The sequence below is a fragment of the Phoenix dactylifera genome, chromosome 15 (assembly GCF_051530095.1).
Source record: "Phoenix dactylifera cultivar Ajwa chromosome 15, Ajwa_hap1_PhDact_Kaust_v1.1, whole genome shotgun sequence".
Taxonomy (NCBI): domain Eukaryota; kingdom Viridiplantae; phylum Streptophyta; class Magnoliopsida; order Arecales; family Arecaceae; genus Phoenix; species Phoenix dactylifera.
This window is the reverse complement of record NC_143204.1, coordinates 16890739-16912107: the sequence shown is the minus strand read 5'-3', so window position 1 is coordinate 16912107 and position 21369 is coordinate 16890739. Positions and strand designations below refer to the sequence as shown.

The 21369-nt window shown below is 36.0% G+C and overlaps 2 protein-coding genes and 1 non-coding gene across 5 annotated transcripts; 2 read left to right on the top strand and 1 right to left on the bottom strand.

Annotated features, from left to right (window-relative positions):
• The first annotated feature begins 1817 nt into the window (after nt 1-1817).
• On the top strand, nt 1818-1889 carry TRNAD-GUC (transfer RNA aspartic acid (anticodon GUC)). Its single transcript has one exon. It is a non-coding gene; the product is annotated as a tRNA-Asp (tRNA).
• A 650-nt stretch (nt 1890-2539) lies between these two features.
• LOC103704214 (uncharacterized) lies at nt 2540-4785 on the bottom strand. The gene is made up of 3 exons (XM_008787414.6): nt 4267-4785; nt 4104-4189; nt 2540-3090 (listed from the first exon to the last, which is right to left on the bottom strand). Exons 1-3 carry the CDS (start codon nt 4577-4579, stop codon nt 2806-2808), a joined length of 684 nt encoding a protein of 227 aa, XP_008785636.1. The 5' UTR covers nt 4580-4785; the 3' UTR covers nt 2540-2805.
• Nucleotides 4786-9917: 5132 nt separating this feature from the next.
• On the top strand, nt 9918-21134 carry LOC103704213 (E3 ubiquitin-protein ligase At3g02290-like). 3 transcript variants are annotated; one of them, XM_026803493.3, is made up of 5 exons: nt 9918-10116; nt 10592-11006; nt 15174-15600; nt 17625-17734; nt 20840-21134. In XM_026803493.3, the coding sequence occupies exons 2-5, from the start codon at nt 10887-10889 to the stop codon at nt 20864-20866; spliced, it is 684 nt and encodes a 227-aa protein (XP_026659294.2). In that variant the 5' UTR covers nt 9918-10116; nt 10592-10886; the 3' UTR covers nt 20867-21134. The 3 variants fall into 3 exon arrangements, with proteins under 3 accessions (XP_026659294.2, XP_038990032.1, XP_088567625.1); XM_039134104.2 differs by having other exon boundaries at nt 9918-10129; XM_088711499.1 differs by having other exon boundaries at nt 9918-10460.
• Nucleotides 21135-21369: the final 235 nt, after the last annotated feature.

The following is a 21369-nucleotide window of genomic DNA, read 5'->3' as shown; positions in this document are numbered from 1 at the left end:
GCAAAGGACAGTTCACATTCCATAATTGGATATTGTTTATCAATGAATCATCATTGGTTATCATTAGTTTGGACTAAGTATGATGAAGTATAATTGGAGAGATTAAAGGAATGAACCAAATTAAGTTCTTGTCAAGGGTAAAGCGTGAGGTTTGGCCCCACATGGAATAAATTGATATAGATAACTAATTCCGTGGCTTAATCTGTCAGATTGAATTGGGCTCCATCATGTATATCAAAGCCTTATCTTAGTTGCTCTGGAATAAAATCAACGAATTAATGATTCATAATGATAATGTCAATACTCTTAATACAAAATGCATGTATTAGTTGTTAGAATAAATGTTTAATTGTTGATAATGATAATGACCTCAATGCTCATGAATACAAAACCAACGTATTGATTGTATAATAATAACAACATCCATGCTCTTCGTACTTAAAAATTGCCATTGGCCATAAGAATTTAATTTTAAAAGGTTATGACATTAGGCTATAATTTATTGAAAATATTATATTTGCTTTCATCTTTAATTTGGTAATACGGGCTCGATAACCTACTTTGTTGCCTTCTCTTGCCCATCTGCATTGATAGCTAGGAGAAGGCCAATCAGTGATAACATACTAGCTCTTGTCCTGCGCCCTCCAATATTGAATGTCTTGCATTCATCTATGATGTCTTCCATTATCTGTTTGGTCTCCGATAGGGTGAGATGGATTTATTTATATATTTTATATTTTCGTACACTCCTTCTCATATGGTTCAGACTTTTCTTTTAATAGGTGAGCCCAATATGTGAAATTTTTAATAATTAGATTAAAAAGTGCGGAAAGACGATTCGAACTCAGAATCTTTTTTTTGATACAATATTAAAATCACCACTTATTCCACAGCTTAAGCTGATAGAATGAGGTAGATTTATTATATATTTTATATTTTCTTACACCAAATCTCATTATTCCTTTCCTCCCTAATCTTTATACACCTCATGATGGATTGCCTTATACCTTGCTCGACCTGTCTGACTTGATGCCAACTTGGTTTTGTATAAATGTTCTTCATGGATATATAGATAAATAGCAAGGATTAGAAAGAGATAATGTAGTTCAGGATGGAAAGAAACAAAAGCAAAATTAAATTATTGAGCAATGGATTAATAGTTTGCATTCATGCCATTTGCTCTTGAAAACAGCTTCAAATTTGCAGCTTACATGCCCGAACAAAAAAAAAAAAGCAAAACAAATTAATTAAAGAGCTAGGCAGCTCACCTGAAAAAGGAAATTCAAATGGTTTGTGAATTCTTTACAGCGATTACACCCAGCTCTACTAACTTGTTAGAAGATGATATGCCCTTCGATGTAACGACTTCCGAAGACCGTTCTAGAAATGACATCAAAAGCCGAAGCAGTGAATTCTCTAAACAAGCCCACCTCCTCGCCTTATAGCCTAGCTAGTAGTTTCACCTTTCTTTTGTGGAGAGGAGGTTCAATGCTTGAGAGGAGAAGTTTTCACCCAGAATTTTGTCTTGACTACGGATTGGTACCCTATCTATCATTCCTTTAGAGCTCATTTGGTTCGTGGAAAGCATTTTTTCTTCTAAAAATATAATTCCTAGAAAGATGATATCTAAAAAAAGTACTTTTTCGTTTCTCTCGTTTAAAAATTCCAACCAAATAAGAAACATTTCTTTGCTTTTTCGTTAACCACACTTTTTTTTTCTCGGGAACCAAACGAGCCTAAGAAAGGAAGGGAGTTTGTGGAGCAAGTGTTGCCACTTTGAATTCGTTAAAACGAAAATACGAGTAGCGAGTCACCAAGTCGTTGTAGTATAGTGGTGAGTATTCCCGCCTGTCACGCGGGCGACCCGGGTTCGATCCCCGGCAACGGCGATCCTTTTTCCTTTTTGTTTTATTACATTAATCTAACATGTTTTTGTTTTTTTGGTACAATCTAACATGTTTTTTTAACTCCGGTGAAATTGAACAGTGTGACATGGGATAAAAAGCAAAATCAAACCGGTGGATCGACCACATTTTATTTTTCTTTCAAAAAATTTTAGAAATGATCCAACAAACTTGTTTACTTGTACGTTATATTTGGTTGAAAAAAATTGAGTTTCCGAAGAGATAGTTGCTTTCCAACTATTTTCTTAAAGAAAGTTTCATTCGCATTTCGATTCAAAAAGAGAATAAAAATAACTTGATTCTACAAAATTCAATGCCGACTCTTTTTTAGTATTCAAATCAGATTTCGATTCTGATCCTAGTCATGAACTAATTGCATTGGAGAATATTGTCATTCCAATTCATGACGATTCCGATTCCAATTACGAATCAAACATATTTTTTTAATAATATTTTTTTTATTTTTAATAAAAATATATATTCTATACCATATGCACCATGTCAACCGTTATCACAAAGATAAATTGGGATAAGATGAATTGAGCAGGCAACAATCTAAAAACGAGATGAAATAATTGGTGGGGCGCACGACTTTATGGTGCACATGGTGTGTACAGTATAATTTCTCTCAATAAAGAAGGCTCAGTAAATGCCCGCATGGTCGTAGTAACATCTTTTTATTTGAAGAACTTGTTCCATTAATACGACAAACCACATTATTTTTCACTCAGCAAGCACCACTGAGTCAACGCATGCTCCTCTGACCAACGAAGTAAATCTATCACACAGTAACAATAAAGATTAACAAACCTACGGATTCCATCTTTCCTTCTATTATTTACAGTCATCACACTCAAACCACACATCTTCCATTGCAACAACCATTTACTTCCAGCCATTTTTAAGCTAAAAGCCAGAAGTCTTTATGTCGCTTGGTGGTGATCAAATATCCACCACCTCTTCTACTCTTTCTCCTCACTGCGAGAGCCATGCAGCTCGCATTCTGTACGCAGTACTCCACGATACTGCTTCCGATCTTATTCCCAGCCCACATCATTAGTAGCCGCCATGTGATCGATCGCTTCTTCTGCCCCATGATAAGGAGGGAGGCTCCCTGCTTTCTGGCCTCTTCGACGATGGCCGGACCTCGCTCTTTCCCTTCCACTAGAGAAAGTTCAACCTGGACCTGACAAAAATTGCCACAGGAGATTAACGAGTTTAAACCTCTTTTAACTAATTGATAGCCTTAAGGAAAAGAAGAAGAAGAAGAAAAAAAGTAATGGTGCATTACTGCATTATGTATAGAGTCCATAGGTGGTTACCATGGAGGAGAGGTCAGTTGGAGTAGGGCCTAAAGATTAGTTGGTGGACAAGGATATATACCCAACAAAAGGTTGAAATCATTGTCTTCACCTTTTGTTAGGTTGTTGCCTAGTCTTGGTCATCAGATGATGACTTCCGAAACCATGAAAAATTGCTCAGTTTTGATTAAGTTTGCTCTTACTATTTTACTTGTGAACTTTGCCTAGGTTATTGATCAGAATGATTTCATATATAAGAAATGTCCTAGAATTTCATTTCATTGCTTCTGTAAGATGACTGATTCTTTCACTGTTTTCTTAGAAAAACAAAAACTAAATGAAAGTAACAATTTTTATACTTCCCTGATTTCCTAGCATGCATCAAGTGTCATTATTACATGCAAATGGTTTGACCAGGCTCATGATTTGAATATATTCGGGCAAATTGATTTTGATCTGCCCTTCTTTTTTGAAAAAAAAAATAAAAGACTTTGATTTGTAATACATCTTAAACTTGATAAACATATACATCAAATTAGATTGGTGAGATAAAACTATGCATCGAATTATGATGATCAATGCTATGAATTTTTCCAAGTAGATGGCTCAACACGCATTTTGGCTTAAAATTTTGCCACTTTATCTCGTACTGTATCACTAGGTCACCGGCTGCAGATATGGAAATTTGTTAAGAGGCTGATTCAGTCTTCCACCTATGAGAATTGCTAACTTCCAAAGCTTTAGGGAACTCCTAAGTCCCAACTCATCAAATTACATACTGTAACATTAATACATTTCGGCAATTTCCTTCGTCGAAACAAGAATTCTATCAACTTATTTGGCCTAGCCGCTTAACTTGCTAAATTGAACAATATATAGAAGAACATAACATCTTTACCTCTGCTCTTTTTGCTTGGCAGATATTCTTCATAGCATAGAGGAGCTCAGAACCCTTGGGATCTCTCTCCCCTTGAGGTTGATCACCTGACAAGAATTCAGAACCTTCCACACTTAGCCAACTCCTAAACTACGTAACCATCCAAACAAAATCTAAATCTCACCATGCTTAGATGGCTTCACAATATCCAGAAGAACAATTGTGTCATTGCATTGGACCGAATGCGAGAGCGTCCATTGCAAGGCAGTCTTAGCTTCCGGGCTCGAGTCCACAACAACCATGATCCTCCTGCCAACCTCCACCTCCTTCTTTGTTGCACCACCGGGCTCCTCCACATTGGCAGAAGGCTCAGGGGGCTGATCAGCCTCAGAAGTAGCAGAATTGGGCTTCGAGTCGGTCGGCGGAGACCGAACCCGAACACGAGTTGCCACACGGTTTAAGCAGAAGCTTGGAAGCCTTGTGCTGGTTCTGCCCATGATCCAAGAATGAAGCTTTGATGAACTCCCAAGTCCCGGGCTGATAAGAAGAAGAAGAAGAAGAAGAAGAAGACGAATAGAAGAGGAAAGGGGAAAGGAGAAGCACAACTGGCTTGTGGCTCCACCTTGAGCTCATCCTGGTTGTGGTGGTCATTTCCGAAGGCCATGCTCCCTCCTTTTTGCTTAGGAGTCCTCCATTTCTTTTTAGCCGTGGGCTCCATCTGCAACGTGATGGGCATGAAGGTGTTGGCTATATTGATACAAACCACGCCTGTCCTGGAATCATGAGGACCATGGTTAAGAAATAAGAAGTCTTAAAGCCAAGCATTGTGGCATAGTGCATGATAGTTCGGGCACATGCCATGGAAAAAAAAATTCCATGCATGGTTGAGGTTGCCACAATGGCAACCTGGGCTTCAGCCAAGCGGTTGCATCTCTCCTCTACTTAGTTGGGTGGAGCTTTGAGGTTTGAATTGATGGATATTTCCAATGCTCTTTCAAAAGAAGAAAATATACTCTAAAATCAATGTAAAGCTTGTACTAATCATCTATACATGCATATATAGATGATTAATACAAGCGAACGTGGGATAAATTTGAGGTTGAGAAATAACATCAAATGCAGATCTCATGAATTCAAGCCCTCCACATACATAGATGTGGGAAATATCATGCATGAAGGGCAATGATCGATTAAGAGATTTTGTGTTACTTTCAACTATCATCTGATGTAGGCTTAGTGTGGTTGGTTTAGTTGGGCGAGGAGCAGATCGAAATCATAAACCTAGTTATAAATTATAATGAGGATTGTTACGTACGTGCAATGCGGTGGTAACTCCAAAAAGTCACTCAGCTGTCTTGCACTGTTCACTTTATAATGCTGTACATCTCGTGATACCAATTCAGAGGGAGCAATAAGAATACCAAACGCCAACTGCGGGACTTCTGAGTGATATTTTTCAGTTAACAAAACGTTTTTGGTAACACATATACGCAAATGATCCAAGTGTGAAGTTTTGGTCCAATGATCTACTGACAGGCGAGGCTTTCAAGAAGGCAAGATTTTCCTGGACCAACTTAGTGAAATCTAAGCAAAGTCTATGATTGGTTTGGACTTTTTTTTTTTTCCCAGCAGACACATGCAAGACCGCTTCCTAGTTGACAGAGTAGACTATTTAGTACATTGTGTGGTGGTCTAGCTTTAACATTTAATTTAGGGAGATGGAAGCCGCTTGAAAAAGCTACTCGGTCCAATTTACACAAAGGAACTTTGAAGAGGCAAATTAAGATGCAGTTCTCCCATCCTTCGAGGAACAATTAGGTGAGTTTTTTTTTCTTTCTTTTTTTTAACATACTATTCTTCTCATCTTCGAATTCACTGACATATAAACATAACCAACATCAATTTACTAGTTATTACTTTCGTTGTCATTTACTTATTCTTCCAAGCCTTGTCTATTTATAAATATTTTCTCATACTTATTATATTGAACTTTGCTACTTTTTTAATGATGCAAGTGGAGTTGATTTGGATTGGATCAAGTCGATTTAGATCAACTTTCACAAGACATCTAAACATGCCCGTGAAATTCAAGAACCAATCTTATATATATTTTGTCAAGCCATGTTAGTCGTTTCTCTGGCAGAATTGGATCCTAACCTGATTAATCTAGCTATACTTGAGGGAAACTAGCTCAAAGTATATAGCATTGGGAATTGACACATATCCAAATCCGTGGGTATACCAGTTTTAAATAACTCAAAACTAAATGTGAAAATGAATCACAAGTCTCCTGCATCTTTTTTTGTAACTCCAGTCTCTTTGCCAATGTAATCCAACTAATTTGATCCAAGAAGAATCTGATTTCCAACTGGACTGATATCTTAATTATTGCATAATCCATTTTAAATGTCATCATCCCATCCTCAATTACAAACAGATTAGGTTTTGGGGGACTTGGCTTGAGCACTGTTCAAGGGAAGGGAGGGTGTTCAAGCTACTCTCGATTTGAACTCGGTTCAGCTATACATGTTCTAGTATTATCTTTCAAGATGCCAGGAAAAGCCAATTTGAAAGCTAAGCATTAGACCATAATTGATCTCGGGAGATGATCATGTTGAAGCTAAAGCTATTTATATGCCTTATATCTAGTGGCTTGCTAAAAAAGCTTGAATAAACTGGCTATTAGTCATGGAAACTGTCACACTAAATATGTATATATGACAATAAACGTTGATATGTTAATGTTTGACAGGTCATCCATTTTCTGAATGGCCCAAATAGATCTTGTGTGCTGCCAATCACTTAGTATCACAACAACACATAAATCTATGCGTGCATAACATTATATTTTTAAGCTAAAAGCTTAAGTTGTTCACAAATCAATTAGGAAAGGGGTTGGAGCAACACAAAGTTGCTTTAATCTCTAATTTCTAATTTAGCTTATATTAGACAAGATGAAAGATTCAGAGATGCACAGTCCATGGTTCAAGGGTTTTGCATTGATGTATAAGTACCATTAGGTCATTTGATAGATACATACTAAATTGGAACCTCTGTTGTTTGCGCAGAGCTCTCCTCTTGCAACATGGACAACAGATTAATTACAGTAATAATGTGGAAACCAAATTAATACTAGGTTCTCCCATTCAAAGTGAATTATTAATAGCAAGAAGTATATCCGTCTCACCATTTTCAAAAATTAATACCAGGTTCTCGCATTCAAAGCAAAATATTAACAAAAGTACAATATATTTAATAAAATCTATTAGTAAAATATGATATGTATATGATAATTAATAGTATAATATATCATCTATTATATATTATATTATTTATCATATATCAATTATATTTATAATTAGTAAATTTTGATTTTATATAATATAAATATAATAAATATAAAAATTATTGTACTAATAGTATAATACATAATTACATTGATTGGATATAGTAAAATTTACAGCCATATTATGTTATTCAGTCATTTATTTATTATTGTTCATTTACACTATATAAAATCTTCTTTAAAAATATTCAAAATACTTGAATGTCTATATATTTATAATTATTCACCGTAGATCTCACCTTTGTATTGGATAATTCATCTAGTACAAATATAATACAATTAAACAATGGTTAAAGCATATATTACAATCCTGAAATCATAAAATATACTTTGATGAGGCAAAACAAATAGTAAGAAAAAAACTATGCACCAAATCAAACAATAGAATAATGTAATAGTTATAAACAAAGATTAAAATCAAAGGAATGACTTAAGGGAGAGGAGAAAAAAATCAAACATAAGATGTTGAACAAATAAATCAATGGGCATATTAATTTGGATTATACTTAATAAATTTAAAGATGAAACACTACACAAATTAAAAAAGGACCAAAAATAAGAAATAATAGAAACAAGAGACCAAAAAATAGAATAATTAAATTCATATAGTTTGATTTAGGAGAATTTTAATTCTAACTAAGCAAAATCAAGAGGAAGCAAATGTTTGTTCAGCAAAAGATTCGCTAGATAATATAAGTTACAACAAATACCAAAACAATACTTAAAGATACAAATCCAAAAGAGAAATATCCTATAAGTATTATTATATCTCTTAATCATATGTAATTTTTTCTCGGTTCTTCTCTTAATCTCAAAAATGTAAACTAATTTTGTGAAAACTAGTTAAATTATTTTTAAATATATAAAATATATCTAAAATATTTTTATTTTTTGATAGGTACACATCAAGTGTATTATATACTCTAAAACTATTTTTAAAAAAATCCTATAGAGATTCTAATCATATTTTTTAATTATGATTAAGGTTCAAATTTGAGCTCAAATTTGATTAATTTTTAAACCAAATTGATTCCATCTAGAGCATTATTTTATTTTTGGGTTAAATTCTAGCTCTAGCTCTAGAGTCCACAGCCCCATGCCTGTCCTTTTGTTCATCCTCAAAAGGCACTTTGGAGTACAAGAAAGGGGTGGCAATCGGGTCAGGTCGGACATAAACGGGTCGGATCGGACATAAACGGGTCAGCAAAGCATAAACCTGAACCGGCCATAAATAGGTCATAAATTATAATATAAACCCGACCTGTTTAATAAACAGGTAATCCGATCCGGCCTGTTTAACCTGTTTAATAAACAGGTCAGTCGGGTTTAGGTTTATGCTTTCTGCACCGTTAACCTAAATATTACTGTAAATAAGTACATACTAAATAACCGAAAGAAAAAGAGGCCGACTTTTTGTCGTTTTGCGGAAGGGGCGTTGTCGCTGTGAGCCTGTGCTTCCCTCGTCCTCCCCACCGGGGAGCTTATCGGCGCTCCTTGCCCCGCTATCGCCGACTTCTTTCTTGATCTTGTTCCCAACCAACCCTCCGACCTCGCCTCCATCCTCCAAAAACTTGATCTCCTCCCTCGACTCGGCGGACGAGGAAGAGAAGAAATCTGGAGAGACTCTCGACTTTGTTCCTCAGCGCCCTCCTCCTCCTGGCGGTGGTCGGCCTCTCGACTTGGACTATCGGGTTTGCCTACAGTCGCCCTTTCTGCACTCCGCTACGGAGCTCTGGCATCCTTCATCCATCCAACCATATGCTGGAAAAATCCTATATTTTTCAGATTCTCCAAACCTTATCTCGCCGATGAGAAAGAGAAGAAATCCGGAGAGACTCGAGCGACAGCGATGAGAGAGCCGCTCGGGCGCCGCGATGGGTTCTGATCGAAGATTCATCGCCTCTTGGGAAGGATCAGGGGGCTAGGATTCCCGTGCAGGGGAGAGACTAGTTTGCAGGTGACGATGAACAGAGGAAAGGCCAAAAGGGGGAAACTGTGGCCGTGATTCGTAAATCGTAGCTGGTAAGGGAATAAGGGATATCGGATATGGATTAGGAAATTATTTAATATTTATAGGTTGAACAAGTTAAACGGGTTAAACAGGTCCAACAACTAAAATTTGTATCCGATCCAATTAATAAATAGGTTAAATGGGTCAATCTGTTTACGAACTTGTTTAAGCCAAATTCAAATCTATTTATAGCGGGTCGAACACGGGTCGGATTGGCAAGTTGAATCATATTTTGCCACTCTAGTGCGTCCTAAATGGCAAATGGAGAAAAATATAGCTTCAGCTCGTTTTCGTTAAAAAGAGAAAATAGGTGGCATCTAAAGTAATACCCAGAACGTAATAATACCCAGCTCAAATACGAACAAACCTATCCATGGGTCCCACCTACCCATGGGTCCCACCGAAACTTGAGGTCAGTTTCCTTTCAAGTCAAAGTCAGCCGTGTTATTAAAAGAGAAGGAAAGGATAAAATCACTGTTGGATCTTTGCCCTTCAATGCGCGCACCAAATCCTCCTGATCACCGCGCTTTCTATTCCGTCTTTATTTATTTCTTTCTCCTCCCGGCTCTCGCCGGCTAAAAAATCCAGCGGAATCTAGAAATCAAGAGTCCGCATTTAGGGTGATTTAATTCGGTTTGTCCGCTGGCCGCTGCGATCGGTTTCCATTCTTCTCTCAGGTTGCATCTCCAGGTGCCAAACTGCTGATTTGTCGTTTCACTCGTTGAATCGTTTTAAAATGATCGTTTTTGGAATAAAAGAGTTCTCGGACGACCGTTAATCAATATTCGGTGGTAGTTTGAATAGATTCTATCTGTAATTTTGGTATATTTGATTCCACTTTTGGTCAGATTTTGTTGGGATTTTGGCAGCTAAGAATCTGTTCTAAAAATAGAAAATACAACGAAGAAAAAGGGGGAATTATGGCACGAGATTATCTTTCCCTTTGATTTCGATTCATCATCATCATCTTCTTCTTCTAAATATCTTTTCTTTGCTTTGGGGTTTTTGTTCTCCTAATTGGGTATGACTTTTTTAAACACTTTTTTTTTTGTAATATCTTATGTAAATTTGTTCCTTTTTTTGAACTTTATAACTGCATTGGTTCAGAAAAACGGTGATTAAGAAGAATATGTTTTCTTCCTTTGTTGACAGGTATCGGCGGAACGGGCAATTCTCGTTCAGCAAAAAAAATTTGAGCTTGGAGCTTTTGTTTGTGATTAATCTGTCTTCTTCCACAAATTGATGGACTTTGAAGGGGGAGAGAGGGTTCAGGCTCGCCGGAATCTGTGATTTCTGTGAGCAGAACATCCTTTCTTCTTATTCGAAGTTTTGCATTAACTTCTTACTTTATTGTGAAAAAGAAAGAAAACAGAAGATATTCATAACCAATTTGTAGAGTCGGGATTGGAGAATTGGTCCTGAAGAGCTTGATTGAGAGTTTGGGGTTATGGGATCTGTTTGTTCCTGCTTTCACATAGGGGATTTCGAAGATTATGCACATGCCAATGCTTCAATTTGTACACACTGCATCTGTTTCAGTTGCTTGACTCAGCAGTTGATACATGTGGTATGTTTTGATATCATCTTTTAAGTTTCCTCCAAGAGTTTGATTTTTGAGTAATATTGGGAACTTAGAAACTTTCTTGTCATATTCAAGGTAAAAAAATTACCCTTGCTATTAAAGTTAGCTTGTGCGCCTGTTCTTTTGCCCTGAAAAATACCAATTGTTTCCAGGACTTCTGGCTGAGGTTGACAGGATGCAGTGACTTGTTGAAACTTTCAGATATTTAAGTTGAAATTAGTGTACAATTCTAACAAGAATAAACTGTATAGAAGATCATGTTTTTTGGGTTCTGATGAACTTAAGATAAAGCAAATTGGCATTGCACTACCCTTGTTTGAAGGTCAGATACAAGACATGAACAACAAAGAATTTAATTATGTACCAACGAGTCATGAGTAGTGGAGACACCCTCTATTTTGTAATTAATGTATGTATGGATATATATATATACACACACACACACACACATATATATATGTGTGTGTGTGTGTGTGTATTATTTAAAGTTGCTTATGGAAATATCGTTATAATGGTAATATAATAAACTTGCAAGAGCTATAATTACAACATCCAAAACTTCTTGCTAAGCACTTATTAAATGGTCTTTATTATGAAAAAGTGTGAGAACAGTCCATCATTAGTTATATACTTCTTGTTGTGAATCCAGAATCAGGTACTGGAAGATTAATGTACATAAAGAGTTTTTAAATGACTTGATATTTTAGAGTGTCTTTAGTAACTGGAAGAAGCCATTAGAAACTTAGAGGTTTTCATTTTTTTTAATAGTTCTAAACTTTGAGATTAGTTATTTTAACCATGCTGTCAGCTTTGTCCTATTAGAGATCTCTTGTCCCCATTAACTTTATGATATTTCAGTTATAACATGCCATGAGTTGCCTTCATTGTTTTTTCCTAAAATTTTCAATATGAAGATTTGCCTTTACTGGGATATTAATATGTTCTGTTTTACCAGAATATTAAGGTTTCCTTTTGCTTTCTGCCATTAACTTTTGCACTTGTTATAAGTACACGATTGTTATCACAAGGAGGCTGGTGCTGCTTACTATTTTGCAAATGATAGAATGTGTGTTGTTTGGACAGTGAAATGAGTGAATTGTAGATCAGGACTCTAGCAGTTTAAGGGAATGATGTTCAGAATTTGAGCTACTAAAACACTGCATGGTTTGCACCACTGGTTGGGACATGGGTGGAGTTGAGGATTCCTTGTTCCACTAATGTTATCACTGTCTGCATTCATTTTAGAATGATGAATAAGAATGCCTGAGCTAGGAAATACATGCAGAATGTTAGTGTTAACTGTTCATGAGTTATTCTTGAAACTTCAGGCGGTATCTAATAAACCATTTTTATTGCACTTACTAGATTGTTGAGCTATTGAAAGGGATGACTAACATATACGTTGCAAAAATGAGGATGCTATGTTTTTCAGTAAAAACTGAAAATTAAAAAATGATAGAATTCCTGCAGAGGTGCTAGGGTTACCATTGGAAGGAAATGAAGTGAATGAAATTATTACAAGTTTAGTGAGTGTTAGCTGGTTGCAAATTTAACTTGAAGGTTTTGAAAATTGGAGACTAAAGAAGACATGGATGAAAGTAGTGAGAAAATGATATTTTATGCTTCTCCAGAGGAGTTGGCCTTTGATAGGATGCAATATCTATGTACAATCTGCAAAGCTGGTTGAAAACATTGAGATCTAAGACATATAAAAGAGACCTACATGTTATTTTGCATGGGATGAAGTGTGTTTCAATGCAACTAGTTTGAACAAAGGAAATATATATGTGATGAGGTGGATAGCTGTTGAGGCAAAGATCCATGATGGCTGAGAAACACTAGAGATGGACCATCTCATGAGGTCCTGTTGAACCTATTAAATCTGCTACCTGCTTCATGAGCTAAGTCTGCTATTTTATAGATGACTGGTCCGTATGGTACAGTCTTTGAAATAGGGGACAGCACTGGGTGCAAAACATCTTGATATGCATCGGTACAAATGAACAAAAAAGGAGAAAGCATATCAAGCATTACTTGGTTTTGATACTTCTGATAAGATATAGCATAATACTGTCCCGATTTGGCTAATATCGGTGTATAGGCCCTGTTATAATGGATCATAGGTGGCATAGAGCCAGAATGCACTAGTTTTGAACTCTTTGTTCACAAGTCAAAACTATGAAGGAAGCCACTGTACCAGTGGAGTACTGAAAGCAAGAAGCATCAAAATTTCGTATTTGAAGTAGGAAGAAGCTGCTAAATGCCTAGGTATAAAGATGGGTATCCCCATCCTCTTGCTTGCCAATATCAGATTCAAGATGAGGCAAAGGGTCTCATGAATTTGGAACCGAAGCCAAAGCTGCGGAACTGCATTCAGTACTGTTATGACTTGGAGTAACTAGTAATTCCTCACTTTATATGCTTTTCCGCTTTCTGATTACTATAAACCATGTCAATATCTGCAGAATGCAAATGCCTATAACCTATGATGTTCACTCCTTTACTTCAACTAACACTTGTATATAGATCTTATGAGAATTGATGATATAATAGTGGCCCTTAATTTCTGAGATACCCATAAAATTTATGTAATGGGATGAAAGATGCCCATTGAATATGTTTAAGTTGGTCTTTAATGCTCAGCAGAAAATTCTGCAATATACAAGGTATACTTTTTCTTTTTTCTAGTATAACTTATCCAATTTTCAGTTATCTCTTCAAATTTTCCTTTTGTCATAATTTTGTCTTGGTTGACATGCAGTGCTTCTTTTTTGCTTCCATTTTTGTGTTTTTCTTTTTGCCACATCATGGTTGACAAAGGAACTTGTACTCTTTGCTTGGAGTTTTGTTCTTCTAACTATGTTTAGAGTCTGGCATGTGCAGTTATCTTTTTATTGATAGAGCCTAGGCTAGGAGAGTAGTGGGGGTTTATGATTAGATTTTCCTCCCACACTATATTTTTGGTGCTTTATTAAGGTGAGGCCTGGCATCAGGCTTTGAGGCTGGCTGTATGAAGCTGGCCTCAAAGCCTCTCTCATGTATATATTAGTAGATGTTAGATATACTGTATTCTGTTAAAATAAATAGATATTTTCAGATTCTGGCATTTGCAGGCCAAACAAGGGCTAGTTTTATCACTGCCACCTAGTGAATTTGGATGGATGCAAAGAAATAATTGCTGACATCTATTAAAAATCTTTACAGGACTGGTAATGCTTAATTGCTGGGTAGCCAGCATGCATGACAAGAACAATTTTGGTTTTATGTTGACAAGAGTAATCTTTTTATTAGACAATTTGTTCTTATTCTAGTCAATCCTTGATTACTGTAGTTATGCAGCATTTGTGCAAATATATATTATGCTTAGCTGTTACAACACTTGTGAAGTATCTATCATTGTCCACTACAACCTACTTGTGATAACTGGTGCATTTATCTTTTTTATTTTTTAAGAGAAGTAATATGCTCATCGACGTTTGTCAAAGTTAACCTTGCCTGGAGGGAACATGGGTGTTGTATCTATCGACTAGTGTTGAATCCTATGTTTGGCAGAATCTTGTATCATGCCTGGCTGCTGTAACATCATTAGCTACACTTCCCATGACATCAGATTGGAACAACACAATCAATAACTGTCTATTTAAAGTAATTTACCTCATGTTTCTAAGTTTATTGAAATCATCATGTTTTATCATATGATATGATGCCCTTTCTCCTTTTAAACCTTACGAATAGTTGTATAGTTGAAGAATGGTTTTTCCCTATGTTCATTCACATGAAGGTAAGATACACCATCAAATTTCCACAATTAGCTTAAAAATGTATTGCAATTTCATTTATATCTTTTTGAGAATGAGCACACTTTGTTTATTTCAAGGGTGCCCGTCTTATATCTAAATTTATATACCTTTTCATCCCCTTATATTGGTACCAGTAGATAACAAATTGTATCCTTGACATGGACAAATTTATATCCATTTGTGATTTTGACAATCAGTTCACGGTAGTGAACAAGTTGGGTGGTGATATTAGGCAGTCTGATGTTGAATTTGGTGTCACTGATTTTTGATATTTACAAGATCATGAAGAAATTCCTTACCTGAAATTTATGATATGCATGTGGGAAGCTATCGTTGTCTTTCATCTTTGCAGTACACGGCATTATTTCAAAGAGGGGAGGTGCGTGCTATCCCTTCATCTGTGGAGGGAACTGCTCCTTTAGCTTCAGCTGCACTAGTCACAGATGATTTTATACCTGATACCTACCGCCCTCCTCCAAGGCCTTTACCTTATGATGATCCTAGGTGCTCACGGCTGCAACGTGACGGACTTGTCTCAAGGCGTGATAAGTCCTTGAGCCATTTCCATGAGGAATCTGAACCACTTAGAAGAAATAGTAGTTATACTGAAATGGAAACGATGAGCAGAGTAGACAAGTGTGGATCTGACTATGATAGAGGTTCCAAGTTATGCGATTCTGAGTCCTTGCTGAAACACCCCTTGACAGAAGACACAAAAGGGGCAACTTATTTTTTTCCTTCATCCGAAGATGAAGATGTGTGCCCAACATGTCTTGAAGGTAGATAGCAGCAACCCTGTATTATACGTTCTCTTTATGAGTTAACCTAAAGTTTGCTTATCTATTATCTCATTTATCAACTCTATCTGCTAAGTCCAAATGAACAAATTTGATTTTCTCTACCTGCCAACCGTGTATTTGAGCAAATTTGATCAACCAGGAAAAGAACAAATGTCTCCAGAAAGGATGCTCAGGTGGCATATCTTTCCGCAGTCACTTATGTTTCCAATGACATATGTTTAAAATTTTCTGTAACCAACCTCTTATTGCTCTACACATGTTCTTATACCAAAAATGTGATTGCTCATCTGCTGTTCATATATTCCCCCTTTAGATTTCTTCTTCATATACTATTTGAAGGAAGTACTTCTATATTGATGCAGATAGTCCAAAGATCATGATTGTCAAGTATTATTCCATTGCACATTTTATGTTTGCTGAGAGGATGTTTAATATTACTTTGTGGCACTTAGCAGACGGTATCGGAATATTTATTGACTTTTTGGGTCCTTTATGCAAAACATTTATTTAAATAGTTTGACAATGTCCGTTATACTTGTTATAACATGTCATGACGGCTTTCTGGTCAACCTGTTGTAATTATAACAAGAAAGCTTGTATTATTTATAATTTTCTCTAAAGTTTTTCCTAAATTTCAGTATTCTCCAGTTTTAATAATTAAAATGTAAGCATCCAAGAAACATTGTTTACAAGTATATAACATAATTACTCTTTTGAGAGATGATATGAGGCTGTTTTACAAACCTTCTTTGGTGGCCCATGAATGTTTCCCCTCTCTTGGATAGATAATATTCTTGGCATCCCATGTACTTACTGATAAAATATAAGGCCACTTCTATGAATTGGTTATTTTGATGATTTTGCTATCTTATTCACTTGATGTTGTCTTTGGTAAATGTCATAATTTCTTTCAGTTCCATGTGGATTGCCTGCACATGATGCAGTATTACCTCCAATTCTTGTGAAGCATACCCTCATCCATTTTGATTTCTAATGCATATGCAATCATGAAAATTGTTCATCTCTCATAATTTCTGTATCCATGCATGAGAATCAGGTTGGAAATGAATCTGCCTTATACTTGTTTAGGATTGATATACCTTAACTGAGCTGTCACAGGATGTTTTTCCAGAAGTCCCATGTGGCAGGTTAACCTCATGGACTGTATTTGACCCTCCTAACCTAGAACATTATAAAGTGGCATCTCTTCACGTTTAGACACTACAAATTGGCATCTCTTCACGTTTAAAAAATATACAAAGCTTTGTTTGGTTCTTTCTTGCAATGGTGTCTAATATTTGTTAGGTTTTTGCAAGTTGATGGACTTCAGAGCATAATGCAGCATTTTCTTTTCCTTTTACCAATGCCATGTGTAATAGATCGGGCCTGCTGATATATGTATATTCGTGATACAACATGCCATATGATATATGTATATTCGTGATACAACGTGCCATATGTTTCCCCTAGACCCAATCATTTGATTACTTTTGTTTAGAGCTTCAATAATCCAAATTCTATAAGCTCTTAACTCAAGCCCCCACCTTGTACTGTGTTGGTTTGCATTTGCAAGAGTTATTAATACTAATAGTATTAATCTGAGTTTTGTAGTGATGTATATAGTACTTGTTTTTAATTTTGTGAAAGTCAAACCAAAACCTAATGGTACTGTGAACCTCTTTTCCCATCATTTTGCATTTCTTTCCTATGATCCTCATAAATAATGTATTTTACAGTGCATATTGCAATTGAAATTTCGGCGTTCCTTTTAAAAAACCTTTACTCAGCTTTGTCTTTTTAAATAATGAAAATCTGTTTTTCTCATGAATGCTAATCAGGGTTCGCCAAGAAATGGGGTTTAATTTCAATTGCTGAAAATTTATGTGCTTTTACAAATAGAATAGTTTGTTTTGGAGGATAAAAAAATGTTACCTTCTTTAGCATGCACTTGTGATATTGAAAGTATGCTCATTTGCATCTTTGTCATAATCATTTATTTGCAGAATATACTTCAGAAAATCCAAGGATTATAATGCAGTGCACTCATCATTTCCACCTTAGTTGTATATATGAGTGGATGGAGAGAAGTGATGCCTGTCCAATCTGTGGCAAGGTAACTGCTTTCTTCCTAGTGGTAATAATAACTATCAATTCCGTCATTTACTTTAGTGGTAAAGTTGTTTGTCTACTGCATTTAAAATTCTTACAGTCAATCAGTATTTTGTAAGTTGAAGGCATAGTTATAACCAAGGTACGTTGAACCGGTACCAGTAGGCGAACCGGTTGCCTACCAGTCCGGTTCGAGATGGTTTGTACCGGAACCGGTCTGGTACGAACCGTTTTTTTTTTCCTCCTTCGGTTCTCGTCCGCGTGTCCGCATGCGGCCGCGGGTTAAAAAAAAAGGCCACAGAGTGGCATTTAGTGGCATTTATGACCTGTGCAGGCGGGAAAAATGCACGCTCTGGTTTAAAATCCACAGCGCACGCGCGCTGTGGTTAAAAAAAAAAATCCGGTACTGGTGCGAACCGGCCAGTTCGCACAGGTACGGGCCGGTACACAGTTGGAACGTATGCGTACCGGTCGGTATCAGTCCGAAACTAGCTGGAACCGGTATCCACGCTGTCCGGGTACCGATTTCAGGCTGGATTGGTTTGTACCGGGCCGAACCGGCCGGTATGGACCGGTTCGGTAGACCATATGATACAGGTGGACGTCATACAACTTGCATGCCATTTTCAGAGTATTAAATAGCCGAATTTAGAAAAGTTATTAAGATAAAAGTTTCCAGTCTCTTTCTTCCATATTAAGGTGACTCATGACCTTTCATTTTCTTTTGTCTTTTCATGTTACCCATGATTTGCCTATAAATAGTCATGAATAGTAATGAGGAGGCATCCAAGTTTTTGAATGAAAGTTATCTTCCTCCTTGCATCAGAAATTTTTCTTGTCTTTTCTCCCACTTCTATTGGATGGCAAATTGATCCAAGCGGTATCAATGGTCATAACCAATGTAGCATAAAATAGAGCCATTATAGTGGAAGAAAGGCAGGCATAAAGAGAGTGGGTAATAACTCAACTCATTTTGTCATATATCTATTCTTTTTTTTTTTAATCTCTATGGGACCTGTAGAATACAATGTGACCAATTTTATGCTTTGTCATGGCAAACAGGCAGTATTTGTCAACATAATTTTTATTCCTTATAGTACTACTTGCCTATTCCGGTATGTACACCAATAGATCTTTTAACAATGTGCATTGAAATTTTAAGTCCTGTTCTTTTCTGCATCCAAAGCACGTATAGATTGATGAAACAGTATCTTTCTACTAGCACTCATAGTAATCATATTTTTATATCCAACAATTTTTCTGATTAAATAAATTTCCTGGCTTAGCAAAGTTTAAGTTTAAATAGAAAATGTGGCACATTATTATAGTCAGGATGGTTGCATTATAAATTTTATACATGTCTACTCTTCAACATATTTGTCACCGCATAAGATCCCGGTTGTATCTATATGTAGTTGGCTTTATGGGTCTCAGAAGCTCCATCAATGTACAGCTCCATTTGGAGTTGGGTATCTGCCTTAATTTTTGTAAGGCTCTATGAATCATATATGTGGGTATATGTGCATGCATTCATGAATTTTTGAGTACCCATTTTCTCGTAACTGGATAATTTATTAATGGTACATAAACATTTTTCAATATTTTACTTCTTGCTGCTGTATGACTATGCAGACAGATACCTTATTGGCTTTACCATTGTACTCTCTAGTGGGTGATTCCCATCAACATTCTTGGTCAGATTAGCTCAAGTTATCCAACATGCCAATAAGATTAAATGTGCTTTCAGAATTGGCATTCATTAGATTTATGAAGGTTGAGTTTCATTAATAGGAAGTTTTGTGTTCTTTAAAACTTTAGATTGATCATGTTGATTCTTTGATTTAAGATCCTCAATCTGTGATAGATGTCATTTTCCCACTGGCACCATGTAGCATAGAACCCCAACTGACAGAAACCTTAAATTTGTGACATTCTATACTATATTCAAATGATCGATGCTTGAGGAAATAATATTATTCCATTGTCTCTTAAAGATCTAATGTAATGACATGGTCATGCTCACTGTCAATGACAATCATATGTGGATTACTATAGCAGGGTTGGTTGGAAGACCCTTAAACTGCTGCTCTTTATTCATGACCCCAAAAAAGAGAAGAAAAAAAACTTTTAATCATCTTCCACATTATTATCTTTATCCTCAAATTAAATAATGAAAATGGTGATAAATTCTACTAAAGTGACTGTGAGTTCATTAGATGTTGAGTTCTTCTATATGGAAAGAAAATGAATCTAGATATAGAACAGAGTCGTTGGTGCCATGTTGTTGAGTGGAGATTGAATTCGGGTAGAAAGAAGCCTCAAAAGTTAGGACCTAACTTTTTGATGGGTTAATTGTTGAAGTCTGAGCTCTAATACCAAATAACACAGCTGTCATGATAGACAAGTGGAAAATTTCTTCTTTCTCCTGTATGAGATATCCTGGAAAGAACCTGAGCTTCCCCTGAATCTGCAGGAGACTAATCATAGAAACTTTTGAGATTACATAATGCACCATCCATTTATTCAAGTATTCTTTTATTGTCTATATTCCATTGCAGAGACAAATGTCTTGACTCAAAGAGTTAAAAGATCACTGGGAACATGTTCTTAGATTTTTCTAAACATTGGTTAAACAATTTATACTAAAAGATGTTTGCCTAGTTGGTTGACCATAATTGATGATGGGCTATATAAGTTGGCAATTTATGATTAGTTCCTTCTAAAAAGCAGTGATGTCGCGGTCTCATGTTGGCTAGAACTCAAAAAAATGATGCTCTGTAACTAGAGAAATTAGGCCCAAAGAAAGGAGAGGAGATCCTGGATATATGGTTAATAAATTGGAAATCTTTAGAAGTGGTTAGCCTCAAATTTATTGATTCATGTTCAATATGGTTTTGAGTTGACGGTGAATATGAAAACTGAAAAGAATTCAGTAATCCAGCATCTAACAACGAGGCTTTCGAATAACTGATATGATATGTCTCAAAATTAATTTTTTTTGTTAACGAGTGACAGCGCATATTGTTGTTTCATACAATTTCATTCTGGCATACTGTTTTGTTGGTGGTTGCTCATTTTACTATATTTGTTCACTGGTGTCTTTTGACAGATGATGGTGTTTAATGAAACAGCGTGATCTCATGGTCAGTATCCATTTCTTCAGCAGATGATTCAGAGTATAAGCTTGTATTTGAGTCTGTAGGACTCCAAAGGTTGTGTATATATCTATTGCAAGTCTGCTCTTCACCATTTCATCAAAAAAAAAAAAAGTCTGCTCTTCACCATACTTTTAGTAGATTCAAAGGGCAGATGGGAGTCATCATGTGGTGTTCAGTGATTTGCGATGCTTTTTTTTCTTTGAATTCACCAATATATATACATGCACTTATAAGCATGTTTAGCATGTACATTTTCATCAAAGAAGTTTGGGTGGGGTGTCAATTTGAACTAGCATTATGGGCGATATGTTTAATATCTGCACCTCCATGAAAGATAATATCATTAATTATTTAAAATGAGTATTTTACGAATAGGTTGCATATTGTGAAAATGAGTAAGGTTTTGAATATTTAATGAATTTCTGAACAATCTAATTACTTAGTATAGCTTGGATAATCATTTAGGCCCGAGTCATACATC

Bases quoted from the DNA above. Each gene is read 5' to 3' on its own strand.
- LOC103704214 (XM_008787414.6), bottom strand. From the start codon at position 4,579: ATGGGCAGAACCAGCACAAGGCTTCCAAGCTTCTGCTTAAACCGTGTG. The intron at 4,190-4,266 runs GTGAGATTTAGA...AATTCTTGTCAG, and splicing joins TGTGAAGCCATCTAAGCATG to GTGATCAACCTCAAGGGGAG. The intron at 3,091-4,103 runs GTAAAGATGTTA...AATTTTTGTCAG, and splicing joins GCCAAGCAAAAAGAGCAGAG to GTCCAGGTTGAACTTTCTCT.
- LOC103704213 (XM_026803493.3), top strand. From the start codon at position 10,887: ATGGGATCTGTTTGTTCCTGCTTTCACATAGGGGATTTCGAAGATTAT. The intron at 11,007-15,173 runs GTATGTTTTGAT...TCATCTTTGCAG, and splicing joins CTCAGCAGTTGATACATGTG to TACACGGCATTATTTCAAAG. The intron at 17,735-20,839 runs GTAACTGCTTTC...GTCTTTTGACAG, and splicing joins CCTGTCCAATCTGTGGCAAG to ATGATGGTGTTTAATGAAAC.